Source organism: Electrona antarctica, assembly GCF_951216825.1.
Source record: "Electrona antarctica genome assembly, chromosome: 13".
Taxonomy (NCBI): Eukaryota; Metazoa; Chordata; class Actinopteri; order Myctophiformes; family Myctophidae; genus Electrona; species Electrona antarctica.
Window position 1 is genome coordinate 37,906,107 of NC_136794.1, and position 21,816 is coordinate 37,927,922.

A 21,816-nucleotide genomic window follows, 5' to 3' on the forward strand; every position below is an offset into this window, starting at 1 on the left:
GAATTATGGAATATACCCATAATATATATCACAGAAATATGAATGTAATAAAATTAGATTCTATCTACACCCATTTCCAGATCAATCGGTTAGGAATTGTGACATTGCAATGTGTACAATCTTAAGTTGTAATTATTCAAAGACCTTACACTGTGAAACATTAAGCATTAACAAGTAAGCAATGAATGAATGTTAAAGCTTTAAGTGTTAAGGGCCTTCAAATGACACTGGTGGTCCATTCCAAATTCCTTTTTTATAGAAACTTACCATGTTTAGCTTTTAATAACACCCAACTCTGGGTTCACCACTTTGTGAAGTTCTGTTAAGAAAAAAAAGCACTTGGTAAACTTGCCTCAAGAAAAAGGTGCATACCTTTATTCACAAGTGCATTTTTGCTTCATGAATAGCACAACTGTGACTGGAAAATTGCAAAACAGAGTTCTTTTTAACTGTCACCAAGTTTCCTCCGAGTGCTCATTCCTTGATTGTGTGCACATTGTCTATAGATCCCGCAGGGTCCATTTTGTACAACATAAAGTATCCCTGGACTTGGGCCGGGCTGAGCTCACAGTTGGCGGCCATCGAGCACTTAGCGAAACGTTCCGCCTCTGATGGAGGCTGGTCGGGGTAGAACCTCCGGAACATCTGGGTGAGCTGCCAGTGGCTGCAGTGGCCCACATACTGCTTCAGATCCACACGGCCGGGTCGGATCAGAGCCGCATCCAGCCTACGTAGACAAGCAGTGAATAAAGTATTGTAAGGCAAAAAAGGCCATTTTCTCTGTAAATGAGTTCATTTGGATGAGGGCTAGGTGAACAGAAATGAGATTTAGAAAATGTAGTTTTATTCTTCTTTTGCAAGCTGTTCAAAAATAATTCACAAGAAAGGTAGTTCACGAAAAAGGAAACAAAACTTACAGACCTCTAATCAAGCCTAAGTTTAAAGCTGAACCTTTCACTGAGGGTGTGTTGTGTGTTTAAAACAACACGACAGTCTAGCTATAGTCTGTGCTACTGACTGTTCACTATAAGGGCAGAGCTATCCAGCATTGCTATTCAGCTATTCCCTCTACGACCTGAAACTGGAATCCCTTCCCCACCCACAATCTGGGCCTTTCAATTGTTGGGTCAAACCAACCGTCTTGAGCTCTGGTTTAAGACTATAGATTCACCAACCTCTCTAGCCAAAATAAACACAGAAAACATTTCACAAACCTTACAGACATCATAATCCACAAGGTAACTAATCATGTTTTTAGCAAACAACTCTTCATTCATAATATAAAGTTACATACCGGTATACAAATACACACACACACACCCCCATAAGTGGTAAATCCCAATTAGGTTCCTCCACCAGCCTATAAAAGGATCCCCGGAATCAGCTGTGACTGTTTTGGATGATCAAACCAAAAACAGGAAGTAAGTTTGGTTGAGCTTTTTCTTTAAATCAATAAATGTATATTTCAACTGAGTTTGTCCATCATTTGTAATGCATAAGGTCTGTCTTTACCACATCTCTCGACTACACAAATAGGAAATTTTGCGTAGAAGCAGGCAGGCAGACTGCTATGAGGAACAACAGAGTTGTGGGGTCAAGAGACAGGGACTCATGGGGGGGGGGGGGGGGGGGGGGGGGGTTCAAACATGAGAAGGGCACACACCAGTGTTCGTGAGGTGCTGCTGGCCTTGGTAAATAAATATAGTTCAGGTAAAGTAAGCACACTTGTAGCACACTCGTAGCGTGTAGTGTGTAACGTTTTGACCTAGCAAGGTCTTCTCCAGGGAATGAACTCATGGAGGTTTTTCCCTGCATGTCAAACCCTGGATAGCCATACATGGAGAAGACTGGATCATCACCTAGATCTGCCTGTATGGAGCTGGCCAGCAACTCTACATCTGACCTCAAACCCTTAGATCTCCATATATGGAGCTGACCTGTTCGAACATTCCATATGTTGATCCATCCCACCCGTCCTTCCTCTTCGATGTCTCCCTTTTGACTGATGCATGTCCATTCAAACTCTAGATGGGCCCACCCCAAAGTTATTAGTGCAGCCACGCCCGGCAGCCGCACCCGGCGGAAACTAGAGTTCTCAACAGGCCCGATTACGGACCGGCCCTACCTGGTAGCCTGGAGAAACCACTCCCCCTGCTGGACAACATTTGCATTCTACCAGCAGGGAGAGTCTGGGAACTCTCAGGCAGAGATGATGTACTCCGGTCCAATTCTGGCCGGAGCGATATGCGGCTGTATGAGGCCGCTAGAGGCGGGATCAACCTGAGACTTATTGAAGCGCTGCCACAGCGCAAATGTAAACACAACCTAACAAGACTACAACTCGAAATTATTATGGAGATATCAAATGTTTGTCCCGCTGCTTCCGGGTTCATCGTTTCCGCTTGAGAGATCCCAGATGCAGGCAGGAGGAGGGAACTGGTGAACTTAATACTGCCACAATCTGGCGAAGTCAGGTTACCTACCTGGGCCCTCATCAAACACTGTACACTCAAGCCGCTGCCACACTTAGATCTCCATATATGGAGCTGACCTGTTCTGACATTCCATATGTTGACCTGACCTCATCAAACTCTGTACACTCAAGACACGCTCCATATTTGGCCAGACCTCATCAAACCCTGTATAGTCAAGACACTGCCCCCGCTGCCACCCTTAGAACTCCATTTATGGAGCTGACCTGTTCTAACATTCAATATGTTGACCTGACCTCATCAAACTCTGTACACTCAAGACACGCTCCATATTTGGCCAGACCTCATCAAACCCTGTACACTCAGGACATTGCCCCCGCTGCCACCCTTAGATACCCTGAACAGTCCCGTGTACAAGCACGTGTTAAAGGGCAATTTCACTGCTGGAAGAAACTGTAATCACTAAATGTTACTAGTATTTGTAGTACAGTAGCTCAATTTGAAATTTGCACTCTACTGCCAGACAAATAATGAAGTCTGTGTGTTTGACTAGGGCTTGACTGGATTGTTGAATTCCTACAATGACCATAATGATTTGGTGCACTTGTGGTTGGGAGACACCCCATGTGGGCTGCCTTACTGATACAACATGTAGTCCAGGAAGGAAGTGAGACCACATTCTCATGACAATGGTAATGCACACAGTGTCATGACTAAAATATCTACACATGGATAACAACGGTAACAACGGTTACCTGTCAATGAAGTTGGTGGTCATGAAGACTATTCTGGCCTCAGCTGAAGCCACTCCATCCAGTGCGTTGAGCAGACCACTAAAGGTGAGCCGTGCCATTCCCTGGTAGGCCACAGGGTCTGAGGGAAACACAAAAATGCAATTCTACCTATTCTGGTATAAATGTATTGCAATTTGCAGACAAATAATAAGTGGATTGGATTGTGAATCATATGATGAGTAAATATTTTAAATGTTATACACATTCTACTATAATGCTACTTTGACTTTTAAGCCCATTTTTATGGCAAAATGTGTCATTTTGGGGACTAAAGGCAGACTTCACATGGGGTGGTTCTGCTTTATTTTGATAGTGGCAGTACAAGTATAAACTCCGGATGTGAAATGTCATCAGGGCACTTGACCAATACCATTAGTGCCGCACAATTAATCGTAAAAAGATCGCAATCTAGATTCAGATACCTGCAATCTCATTTCTAAATTTGAACAAGAATGGCTCCAGGTGCCACATTTTGAATGTAGTAATTACTACAGACTCATCAAAAGACAAATATATATTGTAATGAAAAAAATTAGAAACGTGAAAATCGTGATCTCAAGTCTTGTGGAGGGAAATCGCGATTCACATTTGAGCAAGAATCGTGCAGCACAAATCAGTAATTACCGTTACCTTGATTTAGTAACCAATTTAGTAACTCTAACCAATTGTACACTCTGAGTTACAGACCATAAGAGTCCATTTGGTTCATAACTATTAATCATTTAGCTTGGGACCTCGTGCAACATCCTGATGTCCAGACCCCACGCTGAGAACCAGTGAGCTAGACATGGCAGACCGACAGTAATGTTTGAGAAATTAACATGGGTCTATATTTTTTTTATACGTGATGTATTGGTAGAAACGATATTAATTTATGAAAGATTCAGTCTGCTGCACTCTGTTTCTTCAATTTAATTAATCTTTATCTTTAGTTTTGACGCCATCAAACTTTCAATGCCTATAAAAATGTAAATAACCATGTCCGTGCTTTGTGACCTACTCTCTGTGGGGGTAAGGTCTCGGCTTGCGAAGGCGGCGTCCACGTCTTCCAGCAGTATGATGCTCTGCTGAGGCGCCACGCTCAACAGGTGGTTGAGGCGGTCGTCTGACAGCGACCGGTCACTCAGAGTCATTAGGCATATGCTGTAGCCTAACTCACCCGCCAGTGCCGTTCTGAAGTACGCAGACATGGGGACAGAGAAATAGGCAAACTATTACATATTCAGTTATTTTTATTTCTATCTCAGGTTTGTGTAAATATGTCGTTTTTTTTGTTTTGTTTTTTACAATCAGCTATATCTTGCGCCACCCCTTACCCCTTATCCCTAAACTTATGCCATTTTTTTACTATTTTAAAACAAAAAGTTCAAATAGCTGATCTACAAGCCCACAACGTGTATGATGTAGATTGGCTAGTTGAACTATTTTAATTTTAACTGAACAAAAACGAATTTCACCCACTTTTTTATTTTGTAAATCTGTGATTCCGATTCTATTTAGTTTTGACTTCATGTTTTCAATTTCATTTTTTTTTTGTCAGGTGAAACCTGACTAATGAAAGCTCATGAAATGTCGACGACAAGATCGACACCCTAGTCATACTGACGGCCTAGCCTGATTGGCTGCCACACACGCTGCCTAAGCCAATGGGAGTGTAGTATGATTGCCTGCCTCCTAAGCTATGCCCCCTATGCCACACGCACCGCGAAAGGGCTGATTTCCGCACTCAGACCTGCTGCTGTACGACCGCAGCGGCAGCCTCGAAGCGACTGTACTAATGTTATGAGCTGGACAGCAGGAAAGCAACAACAAAAGACACATTTCACTTGACCCTGACACATCTAGTATTGTTTATGCCCTGCCTTTCTTTTCTTTTTTGTGTAAAGCACTTTGAGCTGCATTTCATGTCATGAAAGGTGCTATACAAATAAAGTTTTATTATTATTATTATTATTAGTTGTCTACAGTGTTCTTGTTCCCTAGCCTTCACAAATTGCATGTAAAGGAAGAGCTGAGAACTCCAAAAATAAATAAATAACTCACATAAAGCTGCTCTTTCCACAACCTGGAGGTCCATAAAGCAGATATCCTCTTCTGTAGGGGATCCCTGTGTACACAATCACAGCTGTAGTCAATCATAGCCTCGCGTTGCGATACTAATATACCACTGAGCTGCACTGAGGGGCATATGCATATGCAATGCATTTAGGGGCGGATGAAGTCAATCACACACTAACCTAAATAATAGTAGTAATAATAATAATACATTTATATTGTGAGATATATATGTGAGATATATTTGTGAGATAGAATATACATTTCACAAAGAGTTGTAATGTTTTACAGACAATAAATCTACAATGAAATCAAACCACGATCATCGAAAGGTTTGGAAGAATAACAGCCAAATAAAATATCTTGCCAGCAGAAGGCGCACATTGGGAGTGGACTTCATTCTTAAATGTCACAATGTGACAGTAACATTTGCAAGCACATGAGGGCTCTATATTGCAGACTTTATGCACTTTCTGTATGTCCGCATTGCTATAGAGTGTAGACTTTCCTTGAGGCCTTCCCTTAACCCACAATTCACAGGCGTGTGGTGTTAAAAAAACCAGGTTATGATGACAGGGGGAAGCCTGGCAGCATCCAAAATAAATAGCATCACAGGATTCTGAGCTTTCAAGAATAGTATAAAAGTATAAAAGCGTAAAGTATAAACATCTAGATCACTGGTGATTCATAGCCAGCACTGTATGCATGCAGCTGTTAGTCCTATGATGGCATGATGACGATTTTCTAATTAAATGACATGTGAAATAATATGTACCTCACTTTTATTGCTATGGCCGATAGACATGACTGGTAACGTGATGTCACATAAGTGCTGTCCTATTCCGTCCCGGTTTGGTAGTCCGTCTTACTAACTATAGAAGGTCTAAGTGGTTAAAGGACCACTTCACCACTTTTCAACTTCTCTTCCTATAATTGGTCCTAACTATCGTTCATGATAAAATACCACCATTTTTTTCTACTCAGTCTGTGTCTCATAGGAAGGCTGTGGTCAGTTCAGAAACCCGTCCACCAGTGACATCATCGATGGTGAATCCAAGCTAATAGAAACGGCAGGCTTTCTTTTCCTGAAAAGTTGCAATGCAAAAGTTGAAGCCATCGTTCTCACGATAATAAAAATCTAAATATATTTTAAAACAAATCTTGTTTAAAGAAAAATCTGCCTAATGATGATGTCACTGGTGGACGGGTGTCCGAACTGCCCAAAGCCCTCCTATGAGACACAGACTGAGTAGGAAAAAATGGTGGTGTTTTATCATGAACATTAGTGAGGACCTATTATATGAAGAGATGTTGAAAAGTGGTGAAGTGGTCCTTTAAACTGAAGTGATAAATTCCAAATATTATCCAAGTATTCTGTGGTTCTGAAAGTGGGTGTCGATGTCGACACCCACTTTGAGAACCACTGGCATAGGGGTAGTAGACGGACACCGACACGGGCCCATGTGACAGTACCTCGATCTGTGTACCACTTGGGGTTCTCGATGAACTCCTTCACGTCATCTACGAGCTTCTCGGTCACGCCCCCCTCCAGCACCACGGAGCTGAGTGGCCGGCGGCGCCGGGGAAAGCCGAAGGGCCTCCACTCGCCAGCCATGGCCGTGTACATAACCGTACGGCCCTCCTCCTGTTTCAGGGCCAGCTCCCGCGCTGCGAAAACATGACAAGATCTTCAACAGTGTTGGCAGTAGTGCTGCACGATTCTTGCTCAAATGTGAATCTCGATTTTCCTCACAGAGAAATAAATATGAACGAGGTCACAACGTGGCTAGGCTTGTCACAATCTGCCCTGTGCAATACTGTAAAAATGAAATTTGTATTTAATATCTTCCAATGTGGAATGTGGAGGGATGTCATGATTGTCATGACAGTCCTAAGCGTGGCTGGCAGATGACTGGGATCTTAAAGACAGCTGGCATGTAAAAACGGCCATGTGATAGAAAATATCTCAGTTCAAATTCAAATGTATGCAAAGCTCAGATCAAAGAAAGCTGCTAGTATTACTGCCTCCGGCTGTACTAGTGTTCGGTGGCTAGAAAAGTACCTTCTTGCAGGATGTTAAAGAATATCTGTCTGTCCCTTCCCAGAGTAGTGAACGTGACAGACTCCCATGGCATTCCTGTGTTTAGATTCACCATCTGCTTCTCTCTGGTCCTCTCCACTCGGATCCACTTGCTCCCATACCTGTGGATAACATGAAGCTGTTTCACATTGGAAGGTAGGAGTGTCATGTACAATGCAAAATACACTAAGTTTGTAGAGACAGTAGTGTCAAGGTTATGTGTAGGAGAGGGCTGTGCTTTAACTGATAAGACAGCAGCACAGCACATTGTGTGGCATATTGTACATTCAAATAGTTGATCTTGGGGCAGAGCTAGCTCCTTTCGGAACCCTACGTTAAAGTTTCTGACATTTTGATGACTTTACGTAGGGTTCCTTATCATCGACTTCAAGCGACATGGGATGCAATCTGACTTCCCCTTCTCCGACGGATCTCTGCGCTGTGGGTGTCACGCTGACATATTCCAAAAGAAGCATATGAACGCTATAGGAGACAACGAAAAAATACTTAACGGCTTCTGAGCCGTTCGCGGGGGGGGGGGTCAGAGGGTTCGTTGTCTCCTATAGCGTTCATATGCTTCTTTTGGAATATGTCAGCGTGACACCCACAGCGCAGAGATCCGTCGGAGAAGGGGAAGTCAGATTGCATCCCATGTCGCTTGAAGCCGGTGATACCGGACCCTACGGGGTAGGGGTCCAAAGGAGCTCAACCCGGGGGGTCCGGAGACGGGCTAGGGCAGAGCCAAACCTGTGTGTGACTGTGATGTGAAACTAACCCAATGGCGAGGTCATTTCCCATTTAGGGTAGTGTAATGTTGATTCCTAAGAAATATTAGCCGATAGGTGCAAATGTAAGCTACACTTAGTCAGTGCATGACAATCACTTAGGAATATGGAAGGTTGTAGGCCTATACTTTATGGGTTTAAGTTTAAATCATGCGACTGCACTAATCCTCAGCACTATTGCAGAGGAACCTTATTATAAATTTATAATATGGACCCTTAACAGATTTGTAACTCTGAGTGTACTACAAATGCAACCACGGGTCAATTTGGTTCAATTTGTACACTCTCAGAGTTGAGAGTGTACAACTTACATGTACACATTTACATGGAGGAGGAGTCCACGGCCCCTACCAGATGATGTGGTTTCCAGGACTGGGGTGGAAGTCGAACTGGGTGTGAACCCGGCCGCTCTCGTGCTGCAGGTAGGATGTCTCCACGCTGAGGTGCTGGGTGTGACGAGCGTGCTTGGTGATCCAGCTCAGCAGCCAGTGGTAGCTCTTGTCCCTGCTGGGCACCTCCAGGGTGATCATATAGTTCCGTCTGAAGAAAATCATCCCCACCTGGGCTGATTTCCTCGCCACAGCCAGCGCTGTGCCGACACCAACCAGTCCAAACCCGGCCCCGAAGTAAGGGTTGTCCTTCAGTGAATCCACAATATCCCACAGGCCCATTGTTTGTGTGGAATGGGATCAGATCCAGAAGGCTATCCTATGTACAGTAGAATGATGTCCTATTAATATAACAAGAAGCTATGTACATATAGTTTCCCTACAGATATAGTTCTTTTTTAAAGTGTCCTACATCATATCCATATCCGATTCCTAACCCTAGCCCACACGGTCTTACAAGACACCTACAAATGCAAACAGAGGCTATGTAGATGCCCTACATGCAACCAGAATGTAGATGCCCTACAAATGCAAACAGAAGCTGTAGATGTCCTACCAATGGCTATGTGGATGTCACATACAGTAAGAGCGTGAAAACAGGAGGTACTCTCATACGAAGGCGTGTGGGTGATGAAGATTAAAGAATGAATGCTCAATCCTTCAGGTTTAGGAAGAGGCTTGTCTAATACATCTGCAATCTAAACACAGCCCATGAAAACATGATGTTTTTATCTAGTCAGTCTTCTTCACGCCATGTTTCCCAAACAAAATTGAAACATTTACCGTTTTATGCCTCCCAAATATCTCACGCTATTAAAGCCATTTTGCGGCACATATTGACTGTTGTTTTTCTAATAAACATGAATGAATTTCATCCAGCGACCTCTGCTCAAAAATACATGCCTTGCCTCTATTATACTTCCGGTGTTCGGGTAAAATACTCCCCGACCGTTCTTTTTGCTACTACTGTGTTCTGTTCCTAGTTCCTTCCTCCTGGGATAATTCTAAACATTATTTATTATCTCGCTGGGTGGCTGGTTTTACGAATACTATAAGGAGCAGATATGGGCGTTATATCAGCATAAACAGTGTGGCTTTAGCCGCTCATCGCAGAGACGGTAAGAGACTAAAGCTAAATTAACTTAAAAGAGAAACGATTTTGCATTAACAAATTTAACACTGACACAACGAGAAGCTATCAAGCTAATGGCGACGCAGTAGAAGTGAATCGTTAATAATACAACTAAATAAACAAAACGTTGCCGATATAAATCTGATTCTATAGTTAACAATGTAAAGTGGTAGTTTAACCAGCTAGTAAGTAATGCAATAAGAGGTGGGTGTGCCAGCTGTGCAATAAATAAGTGACATCTCTTGATATCTTGATGTGCTGTTTATCTGGTAGAAAGAACCTAGGAAGCTCGTGTAGTAGGTCGAGATTTAGTTTGTAATGCGCGATGGGCCTAATTTACAACTTATAACGATATCTATACCTACTGTAAAATAGCTCGAACCAGTGCTGGTTATGTAGTTAGGACCCACGACAGTGGTGTTCGATACGAACTTAACCGAGATGTGGAAACCTCCAATGAAAAGCTCTATAATTTGCTTGGCCAGATATTCCGTCCTATCCAACTGACTCAGGCCAAAGATATTAGAAGATATTCTGCCCCCTTAAGTCTCTGACTGTAATCCTTTTATACCTTTTAGTTACATGTGTGTCATAATGACAATGCTATCCAATCGCATATGACAATGACACACGTGTACATCCCTATATGGGGTTCCCACATCAATCCGATGTCAGCATTGGATATTTCCATTATCTCCACATATGGGCCATAAATCATCATCATATGTGGAGATCCAAGTGACAGCCTTTTATCCCCATATATGGAGATCCATTTGAGAGCCTTCGCAACACCTACTGTACAGTATTACTATAACACAGTAATAAACACATGTTTTGATTGATTGATTGAAGAATTTATTAACAGTTTGCAGAATTACAGTACATTTCAAGCACAAACTCAATACAAAGGCTGTTAACTGTGAGTGGACGACCCAATTAAGCATTACACTTGTTTCCAATAGGGTCCACCATGTTCAAATCATCAAAACATTTAGAGACGTACAAATAGACACTTCTATAGACAGAACAGGAATTCATAAAGGAGGTAAAATAGCCTGGCCCTACTGTATGTGGGTTGATTACTAGCCTGAGATTTAGACTTAGGCTAGTTTATTACCTACCTACATCCATCTAAATCTATATTCTAGAACAGGCTGTGGCCCCTCCAAAATAATCCTATTTTAACTGGGGACCCCCCCCCCCCCACCCCCACCGGCACCCTGACAAGCATGGGATTGTAGGAGTTGACAGTTGAGGCATTACGTTTAGTTTCTTTATCACAGTCACAGAGATAAATATTGTGAAAATAGATCTACAACCTCACAACACCTCGTGCTATAAGAGATGTTGTGAGCTTGTAGATAGATCCAGATCTGCTATTTTCAAAAATGTTGCCTCTTTCTTTAATTTGGCCAATGTTTGACCAGTTCTTATAGTTTAGTTTGTCCAGTTAAACCAGTTAAGTACAGTACTATATAGCCTTAAGCCGTTTCTCCTAATTCTAATTTACAAATGGCTATAAGGTTTCTGAGATGGAAGAACCCGGATTTTGTTACCATGTTGTGAAATTTAAAAGCACATCTGAATCAGAAATTTAACTTAATCTTTTGCCTGGAAAAACTATTAAGACACATTAAATCAAATCAAATCAAACTTTATTTCTAGAGCACATTTACAAATACCAGAAGGTCAACCAAAGTGCTGTACACGATCATAAAACAAGCATACAATCAACACAAATAGCATAGTAAAACAACATCAAAGCAACACAAGTATTACACAGGTTAATTAGGTCAAACATCATTGAAAGCCAGGGAGAAGAGATGGGTTTTAAGTAAAGACACACACACACAACCATATTCATACATCCACAACCATACTATTACGATGCCTTTAATCAAGATATTTTACGTCTTTTAATGCAACCATTATTTTATTCTCAGGTAAAGAGATGCCTTCCACACCAGCAGGCCTTGATGGAAGCAGCCATCCTGTAATCTCTGGGAGACCCAAAAGAAAACGGAAACCTAACCCACTTTACGCGACATCATTATTACAAGACGAGTACTTGGGGGAGGCCGAGAACCATGGCCACAGTACGAAAAGGAGGCGAAAGAAGGTCGTGGAAAAAAATGAACTCTCTGCAGTTACCAATGAAGCCGACGTGCCACCCTCCAAGGGTAGGTACAGTGATGTGGCTGGTAGCAGTCAACAGTGATAAGAGTGTTAATGGTTGCCTCAGGGGCTGCAACTGTCGATTATCTTCTTAGCAATTATTATATCGATTCATTGAATAGTCAACAAGAGCAACGCGATGCGTTGTGAGCTTGTAGATCCGTTATCTTCACTATGTTTGAAAATGCTTGAAGCTTTTCGCTTACATTGACATGAGGCACCTCTGAACAGTGTGACCAGTTAATCAGTTCATTCATGTCCTTATGATAAATCTTTTTTCAAAGTATTGTGGTTATGTTACGTGTGTTTTTGTGACCCATAAACTGTCCGTGCCCTCTTGACCAGTCAGTGTGAAAGGTTATAATAATATGTTCATATTCATAATATGTCCTTCTAAACGACAGACAAACAAACAGAAGTGGGCAAAAAATGTAGCTCCTAATAAAAGTGACTGACAACACAGTCCACAGATTTCATCCAATTTAATTTAGACATTGTAATAACAATTTGCACTGACCTATATTCATAATCAGGTGGGTGTGTTCTTCTTATTTGTCTATATAGATTTCCTTGCAGAGGGGTCCGAGCACGTCTATCGCACCCACACCTGCCCCAAGTGTCGCCGCTGCTTCAAGATGCGGTCCCACCTGCGGGAGCACCTCCACCTGCATTATCCGGACCCCAGCCTCCAGTGCTCCACCTGCCAGCGATACTTCACCAGCAAGAGCAAGCTACGCATACACATGCTCCGTGAGGCGGGCGAAAAGATCCACCGCTGTCATTTATGCGAGTATTCGGCCGTGGAACTGAACTCGGTCCGCCGCCATCTCGCCAGCATACACGCCGACGAGGCGGGGGGCGACGTGGTAGGTTCTCCCGTCTACCCGTGTCCGACGTGCAGTCAGAGCTTTCGCCAAAGCGGATCCCTCAAGGCCCACATGAAGTCACACAATCTCTTACAGGATCAGAAGCCTATGGCCTGTTTCCAGGAAGGCTGCGCCTTCCAGAGTTCTTCGCGAAAGGTGCTATTGACACACGCCACCAAAATCCACAGGATCAAAGCGGTAGGGTGCCGCCATCACGCCTGCAACGCCGTCTTCCGAGACGAGAAGGACATGGAGGATCATCGCCGGACGCACCTGGCCTACCACTGCCCGCGCTGTGATTTCTCCTGCTCCAACAAGACGGCCTTCCTCCAGCACCAACGGCGAGGCCACCCGGGGAGCAAGGAGCATCGCTGTGACTTCTGCCCCTTCGCCACGTTTAATCCTGTGGCGTTTGAGCAGCACGTTGGACATCTGCACGCGAACGAGAAAACCCACCACTGTCCACAGTGCAACTATGTGACTGCACACAAGCGTGGTTTGAGACGGCACATGATAATGCACAGTGGTAAGCATGGTACAGCAAAGTTATTTAGATAGGATAGTGTAGATAGGATAGTGTAGAGCAGGGGGCTGCATTTGGCCCGCCAGTTGAATACCCTTGACCCTTAGTGTAGAGCAGTGGTTCCCAAACTGTGGTGCGTGCACCCCTTGTGGTGCGCGAGCACCTTCTAGGGGGTGCGCGACATGAAAAGGCTAATGGTGGTTTTATTTTAAATATATTAACATATTATGCCAATATATGGCAAGTATATGCAGAATATAGCCTATGCTGCATATATATACCATATTCAGGTTCATGTGCATATACAGTATGTGGATAAATAGGAAGTATATGTCTCTATATAGCTTATACAATTTATATTTCCATGTGGGGGGGTGCGTCAGCTAGGTCGGGAGGTAACATGGGGTGCATGGCCAAAAAGGTTTGGGAACCGCTGGTGTAGAGAAACAGGATATCAAGAGCAGAGAGAGGGGATGATTATTCACAGTATTTATCCAAAATAAATTAATAAAACAGAGAATGTTGTGATCACATGGCACTGTATTCTTGAGACCAACGAATCTATAACATCTTTTTTTTATCCTTAAAAAGGTGAGAAACCCCACAAGTGTAGCCAGTGTGACTTCAGGTGCAGAGATGAGTCGTACCTCTCCAAGCACATGCTGACCCACTCGGACGACAAGAACTTCATGTGCTCCGAGTGTGGCTACGTCACCAAATGGAAACACTACTTGAACGTGCACATGCGGAAACATGCTGGGGATCTCAGGCAGGTGACATTAAGTATTACACAACACTTCATATACAGTCGTGTGTTTGTAGGACTGCAGTTAACAATTATTTGCATAATTGAGGAATCTGCTGATGTAAATGAAAAAAGGAGTCAAATAGAGTAACCATAAGTACAACATTATGGACGGTTAATGCTCAATTATTGATTGATCAAACCTGCTAAAATTTGTATGCCTGACAGCAACGATATTTTAGTTGATGGACAGGTTAATTATTAGTTACGGAAGCTTATACACATTTTAATCCAAACAATTCATATTTATGGCACATCTGTATGCTCTAGCATTGTTTCTGATATTACACCTCCCGTTCCGTCCTCAAGGTATCCGTGTGACCAGTGCTCCTATCGTTGTCACCGAATGGACCAGCTGAACAGCCACAAACTGCGACATCAGAAAAAAACGCTCATGTGTGAAATCTGCGCCTATGCCTGCAAGCGCAAATATGAGCTTCGCAATCACATGTTGGCCAAGCATTCCGGGCAGCGACAGCAGCCAGTGACCCACCAGTGCAAGTACTGTTCATATTCCACATGCTACCGCCAAGCGCTGCAGAACCATGAGAACTGCAAACACACTAAGCTACGGGAGTTCCGCTGTGCCCTCTGCAACTACTCCTCGTTCAGTAGCATCAGCCTCTTTCTGCACAAAAGGAAGGCTCACGGGTACGTGCCCGGGGACACGGCGTGGCAGGAAACCTACGCTGCAAAGGAGAAAGAAAGAAATTCCATTGAATTCACACAAGATTTCTACCAAAAGCCCCCGGCATCTGAGCAGTGTGAACAAAGCATTGAAGCGGCTCCTGTTACTGAAAACCAAGTGAAGCATCTTGTTTGCTCAGCAGACCAACACACCGACCAAGAGACTAGTGTCTCTAGTTCAGAAGGCTTGGCTAGGGTAGATGTCTATGGTGCATTTATTCCTCAGGAGGCAGCGGATGGCGTTTCGGTTGCTGCACCGTCTGTGAACAGTCCCGAAGAGTACTGTACTTTGGTTTTGACCACTTTATCGAACACTGAATATGAAACCGCCGATGTGCACTCTGAGGTAGAAAACAGCGCAGACCATGTTCACAGCACAAACACTCTCAATGATGTGCGGCCGGACACACCACAACAGAGGAAAGGCCTTACTATGGCCATAACTACTGTACAGGAAGATGGTGTTGCTATTGATGGTGCCGATGGTAACCAAAGTGATTCCTATGAAAATGATATTTGTCTGAATGGTATAAATGGACCAGAGAACGACACTCGGACATCTGCAGTGGACGAGACCCAAAACAGATGTTTAGAGTCTGAGGGTCAGTTGAAAGCTATGAGGAAGAAAGACAGTGATCAAGTAGATGCCATGGTCTTGGACGGACGGGTGCAAATGCTTGTGGTGCAGAACGAAGATGTGTATCACTGTGATAAGTGCTCGTATGTCACTCGTAAGGAGACTGCTCTGAAGAATCACTGCCAATCAACGTGCCGTAGGAGGTTAGTGCTGCACAAATGCGGAGCCTGCGGGGCTCAGTTCAAACAGAGGAGAGGCCTTGATACCCACATCGTAAAGAAGTGCCCAGCTCGTCCAAGAAAGGCCAGGGCATTTTTAGGAGAATCATCTGTGTGCCAGGCTGTAGAAAAGGAATGTCTTTTGAGTCTGGAAGGATCCAAACAATCTGATGAAAGAACGCCTGCAGGATCAACTGAGCCACCACGTGTAGACAACCCAGTTGGTGGAGTTTCAGAAGATCAGAAATCAACTCAACAGGGAGAGGAAGCCTGTACATCTCAGTTAACAAACTGCGGAAGTGCTGTTGAGAAAGCAACCGTCTCTGGTCAACCGGCAAGTTCACAACAGACAACTGCCCAGATGAAACGCTTGAAAGTCACGTTTAGGAAACAACAAAAGGTCTCTGAAAAACATAAAAGTTATATGTTGAAGAATAGGACCGTTTATTCAAAAAATTATGGGAAATTCATATGTAAGCGCTGCAGTTTTTCATCAGTAAATCTTGCAACTGTTAAACGCCATTGCTCATCCTGCAGAAAACTATCTGGGAGAAAGCGTAATCAGCAGAATAATGCGCCTCTCCTTGTAGGTAAGGACTCAGCGGTGGACAAGGGAAGTGCAATGAAAGTTCCCACGAGGAGTAAAGTATTTTCTTGCTCCCACTGCCCATTCAGGTGTAATCAGAAAAGGGCATTGGACAGCCATGAGAAGCGAGGGTGCCTGAAACCAGATGAGATCCAGTGCCAGTTGTGTGCATTTGTGGCTAAGTCTAAACAAGCACTGACCAATCATGTTAAGTTAGTTCACAGGAAGAACAATTTGGGTGTTATCAAACCTAACCGTTTGCACTGCGAGCACTGCGACTTTACATGTAAACAAGAACGGTGCATGAAACAGCATGTTGCTCTGAGTCACAATGGTGTGAAGCCCCACAGCTGCCGCTACTGCCCTTTCAGCACTACGCGGCGATATCGCTTGGAAGAGCACGAGTCTCTCCACACTGGCATCGGCCGCCACAGCTGCGATAAGTGCAACAAGAGCTTCGGAACAGTGACCAAGCTACATCAACACAAGACACGGGTCCACGACAGGCAGCCTTCCCACTTCTGCTCGATCTGTGACTTCAGCGGCTACACACTGGACGACGTGCGGCGCCACAATCTCAGGTGCCACACGGGGGAGTTGCCGCACGCCTGTACCGACTGCGAGGCTCGCTTCAGCTCAGACGCCGCGTTGAGGAACCACTGCAAACGTGCGCACCAGCAGCTCCGGGGGCGCTTCTCCTGCCTGCAGTGTGGCTACACGTGTAGCAACGAGGCGACGCTGAAGGCCCACGGGCAAAGCGAGCACCAGCCTCTTATGTGCACCACCTGCGAGACGACCTTTGACACGAAGGAAAGCCTTGAGGTGCACCGGAGAACCCACCTGGCACACCGGTGCCAGTCGTGTCCGTTCGCCACTAAAAGGAAGCAGATGTTGGTGCAGCACCTTCTGGACGAACACGAGGAGGAGGGCCCGGCGGCAGGGGACAAGCCACTGAAGTGCAGCAACTGTGAGTTTGCCTGTCGCCACCAGCTGGTCCTTGAGCAGCACCTCCGCTCGCACGGGGGAAAGCGCCTGTACAAATGCACGGACTGTAAGTATTCGACGCGGAACAAGCAGAAGATCACGTGGCACATTCGCACGCACACTGGAGAGAAGCCGTACAGCTGCCAGCAGTGCAGTTACAAATGCAGCGATCCGTCCAGGTTGAAGGTGAGCTATACCAGTGATTCCCAAACTTTTCCGGTCGAGACCCAAAAAAGAGATTAGACCCGCGGGACCCGAACCAGTGAAAATAGCAGATCTAAAAGCTCGCAATGCGGCGCGAGACCACTACATTACGTTTTCTAATTTATGGGATTTCGTAGACTTTTATTGTACAGTATTTCTTATTTGTTTTGAATTCATGAAAATGTATGCTTTTTTGAGGAATGTTTTCTGAAAATGTTTTGAAATAATATTAATTAAAAACAAAATGTGGGGACCAAAAAATAAAGGGACCCATACAAATGTGTCCGCGACCCACAAATGGGTCCCGACCCACTGTTTGGGAAACAGTGAGCTATACTGTACCTTTATGGGGGACGTCTTACATAACACTAGCCTGTGACCATTTAACTTCTAAAACAGACGAGAATAAATCAAATCGTGCAATGGAGGTATCCAGTAGGAACTACAATTCCATGCTCTTTCGTAACAGCGATGTCTGTAAAACACTGGATGAATTTTATGTAGCCAAAGGCTTGCTCAGCAGCCACATCTAGCTATAATAGTAAGACACTGATAGAGAAAGATCCCTATAGCGCGTTGCAGTCCCACCCCCTACCAGGGCCCAGGAAATGATTCCCTGTTCATTTTCCTCATAGACTTTTCTGAAAGTATTTATTTAAAGACGTTTACGCCGCGGACAAAGCCAACTCTTGTCGTGACAAATCATGACAATAAACACAATGTTTTGGGCCAAACAAAGAATTAGAAAGTAGAAAAAACAGCAGGTTACAACACTTTTTTGTTGTTTTTCTTCTTTGTAATTATTTTTTTGTTTGGTCCAAAATATTGTGTTTGTTGTCATGATTTGTCACGACTCGAGTTGGCTTCGTCTTTAAATAAATACGTTTTGAAATGTCTATGGGAAAAATGTATTGGGAATTATTTCCTGGGCCTGGCGTCGTCATGAAAGGGGGCGGGACTGCGGCGCTCTATAGATAGCACATAGCAACGGTAGGACGGGCCTCTCCAGGCAAATACAGTCAGTAATCTGCATTCAAAATAACAGCGGTCTCATCCATTATCAAGTTGATTATGATAATTAAAATAGCACCGTCTAGTATATATAAATGTTGTTCTATTGCTCACGGAATGAACATACAGTTTTATGAATGTTTTTGTTATGAATGTTTCAACATTTTCTTCCATAACGGCATATCATATGTGGCCCCTGCCCCTACAGTTTCACATGAGAGTTCACCAAGAGGAGAAGAGGTACCTTTGTCCAGAGTGTGGCTACAAGTGCAAGTGGACTAACCAGCTAAAGTACCACATGACCAAGCATACAGGTACAGTATCAACATACTATTATTAGTATTTGAAGTCCACATTACTACCACAAAGCCGCCCTTGAGCACTTAAAGATGGAGTGCAGTGATTGTTGATTGTGATTTTTTGCACGTGGCTATGGAGTTAACAGTACTCTAATAGGCCCCCAGGTATGGTTAGAATATTGAAATATGTCTTCCCTGTGTATTTTTGGTTTCTTCCTGAAAGCTGAAAGCCTTTGAGTCAAAAGGCCTCATTGAAATACACATTGAAATACAGCTGTGGGTGCGACATCAATTCAGGTGGACCACCATGCACCCACCTGAAAACCAGGCTGAACTGGTGTATGTGGCCACATAAAAACATCATTTTAACACTTTCTGTACACTTCTTTGAAAGAAAATCTTTCTCCTAGTCCTAGTATAATCATAGTACCTGATTATCATGTTTTAGGGTGGAAGAAAATCACGGCGTTCCATCTTTAAAGGAATAGTTCACCCAAAACAGAAAATTCAGTCACTACTAGCCTGTCTACATTCATGCCAGTTGAAATACAAGTGGAGTTTCAATAATACACAGGGAGGTTGCCAGAACGACTTTGTAGCAGGTTCTCCAAAACAAATGAAATCAATGGTGACCAGTTTTGAGCAGCTTATGCAGCATAATACAAGATATGATTTCTGAAGACATAATCTATAGTATATACAATACTGTACAGACGTACAGTATATATGATGAATTGCTTGCTATGGTCTGCTAATGTATTACATGACAAAAAGAATAATAATAATTTTACCTCATGCTCCAGTCATGATATAATAGCACCTGTTTAACCACATTAACTCCTGTTAAAAATGTGTCCCTGGTCTGTTTTGGACACATTTTCAAAATGTTCAGATTTTTATTTTATTTTCTGATTTGTGTGCGTTGTTTGCGATCAGCTATTTTTGCAGTTTGTATGTAGGGCATAAGTGGTTGACCATTGCCAGAAGGGAAAACAGGTGCTATTGCATCATAATTAGGGTGTGTCCAGTGCAACATTTAGTTTAGCGCACTGTGACTTCCGATGAAATTACTCTTCAGCATCCACCTGAAATACAAAAAAACCAAACAAATCATGTTGATGTTACCCTCATTCTACAGGGGAGAAGCCGTACGCCTGTGAGGAGTGCGACTACCGCACCAACAGAGCGGACGCCCTCCGCGTGCACCGGACCACGCAGCACTGCGACGTGCGCTCCTACGTGTGCGAGAAATGTGGCAAGGCCTTCAAGACCAGCTTCATCCTGAAGACCCACCAGCGGCAGCACAGTGAGGAGCGGCGGTATGCGTGCGGCCTTTGCAGCAAGGCCTTCCGGTGGCCCGCGGGCCTGAGGCACCACTACCTCTCGCACACCAAGCAGAAGCCCTTCCGCTGTCGCCACTGCTCCTACACGGCCAAGCAGAAGTTCCAGGTACGCACCTTGTGCAATGTTGCACCTTGAATAACGTAGCACCTTGAATAACGTCCTGCACATTGAAAAAATCCCCTGCACCCCTTGGTTGTACCACTGTACAGCCTGTAAATAGGATAAGAGAGACCGTATGGTTGTGCCGTTTGTAAAACAAGCTTGTAAATATCTGGAAACCCCTTATTTGTATTGTAAATTGCCATGAATTAGCTAAGAGAGACACTACGAGTGTCGTGTGTGTGTGTGTGTGTGTGTGTGTGTGTGTGTGTGTGTGTGTGTGTGTGTGTGTGTGTGTGTGTGTGTGTGTGTGTGTGTGTGTGTGTGTGTGTGTGTGTGTGTGTGTGTGTGTGTGTGTGTGTGTGTGTGTGTGTGTGTGTGTGTGTGTGTGTGTGTGTGTGTGTGTGTGTGTGTGTGTGGAACGAGCTTCAAATATTTAATTCTTGCCTTGATCACCTACCCCCCCCTCTTCTTGCCTCTCTTTGTTTTCTTGGAAAATATAACACAATGGAAACTATGCACAAAAACGAATTACACCCACCTTTTTGCTTATAAAACTGTGACGTGACAGTAAAGATGATTCTGATTCAGGTGGTCAAGCATCTGCAGAGGCGTCACCCGGAGGAGTCGGCGGAGCTGGGGGTGCTCAGAGACTCCCAGGCGGCCACGTTGACCTTGAAGGAGGCAATGCGAGGAGCACAGGATGATGAGAGGGGAGCGGAGGAGGAGGAGGAGGAGGAGGAGGAGGAGGAGGAGGAGGACCGGGACAGAGAGCACAGAAAGGCACCGGCCACGGAAGTACTGGGGGAGGAGGAGGAAACCCAGAGAGGGGGAGAACAGGACAGTGAGGCCCCAACAGAGGGGAAATGAACAGTGCTGTTAGCTTTTGTTATTACTTTAACCAGAATAGTAGCTGAGCACAAGTACTCATTTTCATCAACGCCATGCACATAGACACGCACGCACAGACGCATGCACGCATGGGTGATTCAAGGCCTTCACATAAAATCATTGATGATTTTAAGGTCATCTTTTTATCTTTATGACAAAATAAGCCTTTGTCACAATCTATACAAGTGAATGGTTTTACACCAGTATGTATCATCATGTGCCTCTTCAGATCAAACCTCTTTCACAAATCTTTCAAGTAAAGCGTTTTTGACCTGTATGAATCCTCAAGTGTCTATTCAGACTATCCACATGACCAAAGACTTTGTCACACTCTGTACAAGTAAAGCGTTTTTCACCTGTATGGTTCCTCACGTGTTGTTTCATTTGACTCCTGTGACCAAACGCTTTGCCACACTCAGTACAACTAACTTTTCTTCCCTTTGTTGTCTCCACCAGGCCGAAGGCATGGGGAGAGAGTATGTTTTGCACTCCGTCCGTGTGTGTGTGTGTGTGTGTCCGTCCGTCCGTCCTTCCTTCCGTCCGTCTGTGTACAGCTAATCTCCGGCACCGTTAACCCGGTCGATGCCAAACTTTGCACACACACTCCCTGGATGCCAACGATGAACCTCTGCCCCACATTTTCCACAACGGCCTGTTATAGCGCCACCATGAGGCAGCTTTTCACCTTTTTTACCTAAAACTGCACCGATCTGTGTGAAACGTTGCATGCACACTCCCTAGAGGCCAAGGACAAACCTTTGACCTGCATTTTCCGCATCTGCCTTTTATAGCGCCACCAGGAGGCCGACTTTTGTAAAACACATTTTTTGATATTACTCCTCCAGATTCTGTCCAAAAATCTCACAAATCGTTACACAGT

The 21,816-nt window shown here is 44.3% G+C and overlaps 2 protein-coding genes across 5 annotated transcripts; one reads left to right on the forward strand and one right to left on the reverse strand.

Moving 5' to 3' along the window:
* Positions 1–353: 353 nt before the first annotated feature.
* Positions 354–10,150, reverse strand: bcs1l (BC1 (ubiquinol-cytochrome c reductase) synthesis-like). Of its 4 annotated transcripts, none has more exons than XM_079519177.1 (8): positions 10,033–10,150; positions 8,498–8,854; positions 7,344–7,483; positions 6,755–6,949; positions 5,270–5,333; positions 4,227–4,399; positions 3,188–3,305; positions 354–727 (listed from the first exon to the last, which is right to left on the reverse strand). In XM_079519177.1, exons 2-8 carry the CDS (start codon positions 8,815–8,817, stop codon positions 475–477), a joined length of 1,263 nt encoding a protein of 420 aa, XP_079375303.1. In that variant the 5' UTR covers positions 8,818–8,854; positions 10,033–10,150; the 3' UTR covers positions 354–474. The 4 variants fall into 4 exon arrangements, with proteins under 4 accessions (XP_079375303.1, XP_079375301.1, XP_079375302.1 ...); XM_079519175.1 differs by lacking the exon at positions 10,033–10,150 and adding an exon at positions 9,439–9,517; XM_079519176.1 differs by lacking the exon at positions 10,033–10,150 and adding an exon at positions 9,444–9,512.
* Positions 9,522–20,915, forward strand: znf142 (zinc finger protein 142; the record flags this gene model as incomplete). Its single annotated transcript, XM_079517773.1, has 8 exons — positions 9,522–9,653; positions 11,611–11,847; positions 12,407–13,234; positions 13,823–14,000; positions 14,346–17,274; positions 18,512–18,617; positions 19,741–20,051; positions 20,637–20,915. Exons 2-8 carry the CDS (start codon positions 11,619–11,621, stop codon positions 20,913–20,915), a joined length of 4,860 nt encoding a protein of 1,619 aa, XP_079373899.1. The 5' UTR covers positions 9,522–9,653; positions 11,611–11,618.
* Positions 20,916–21,816: the final 901 nt, after the last annotated feature.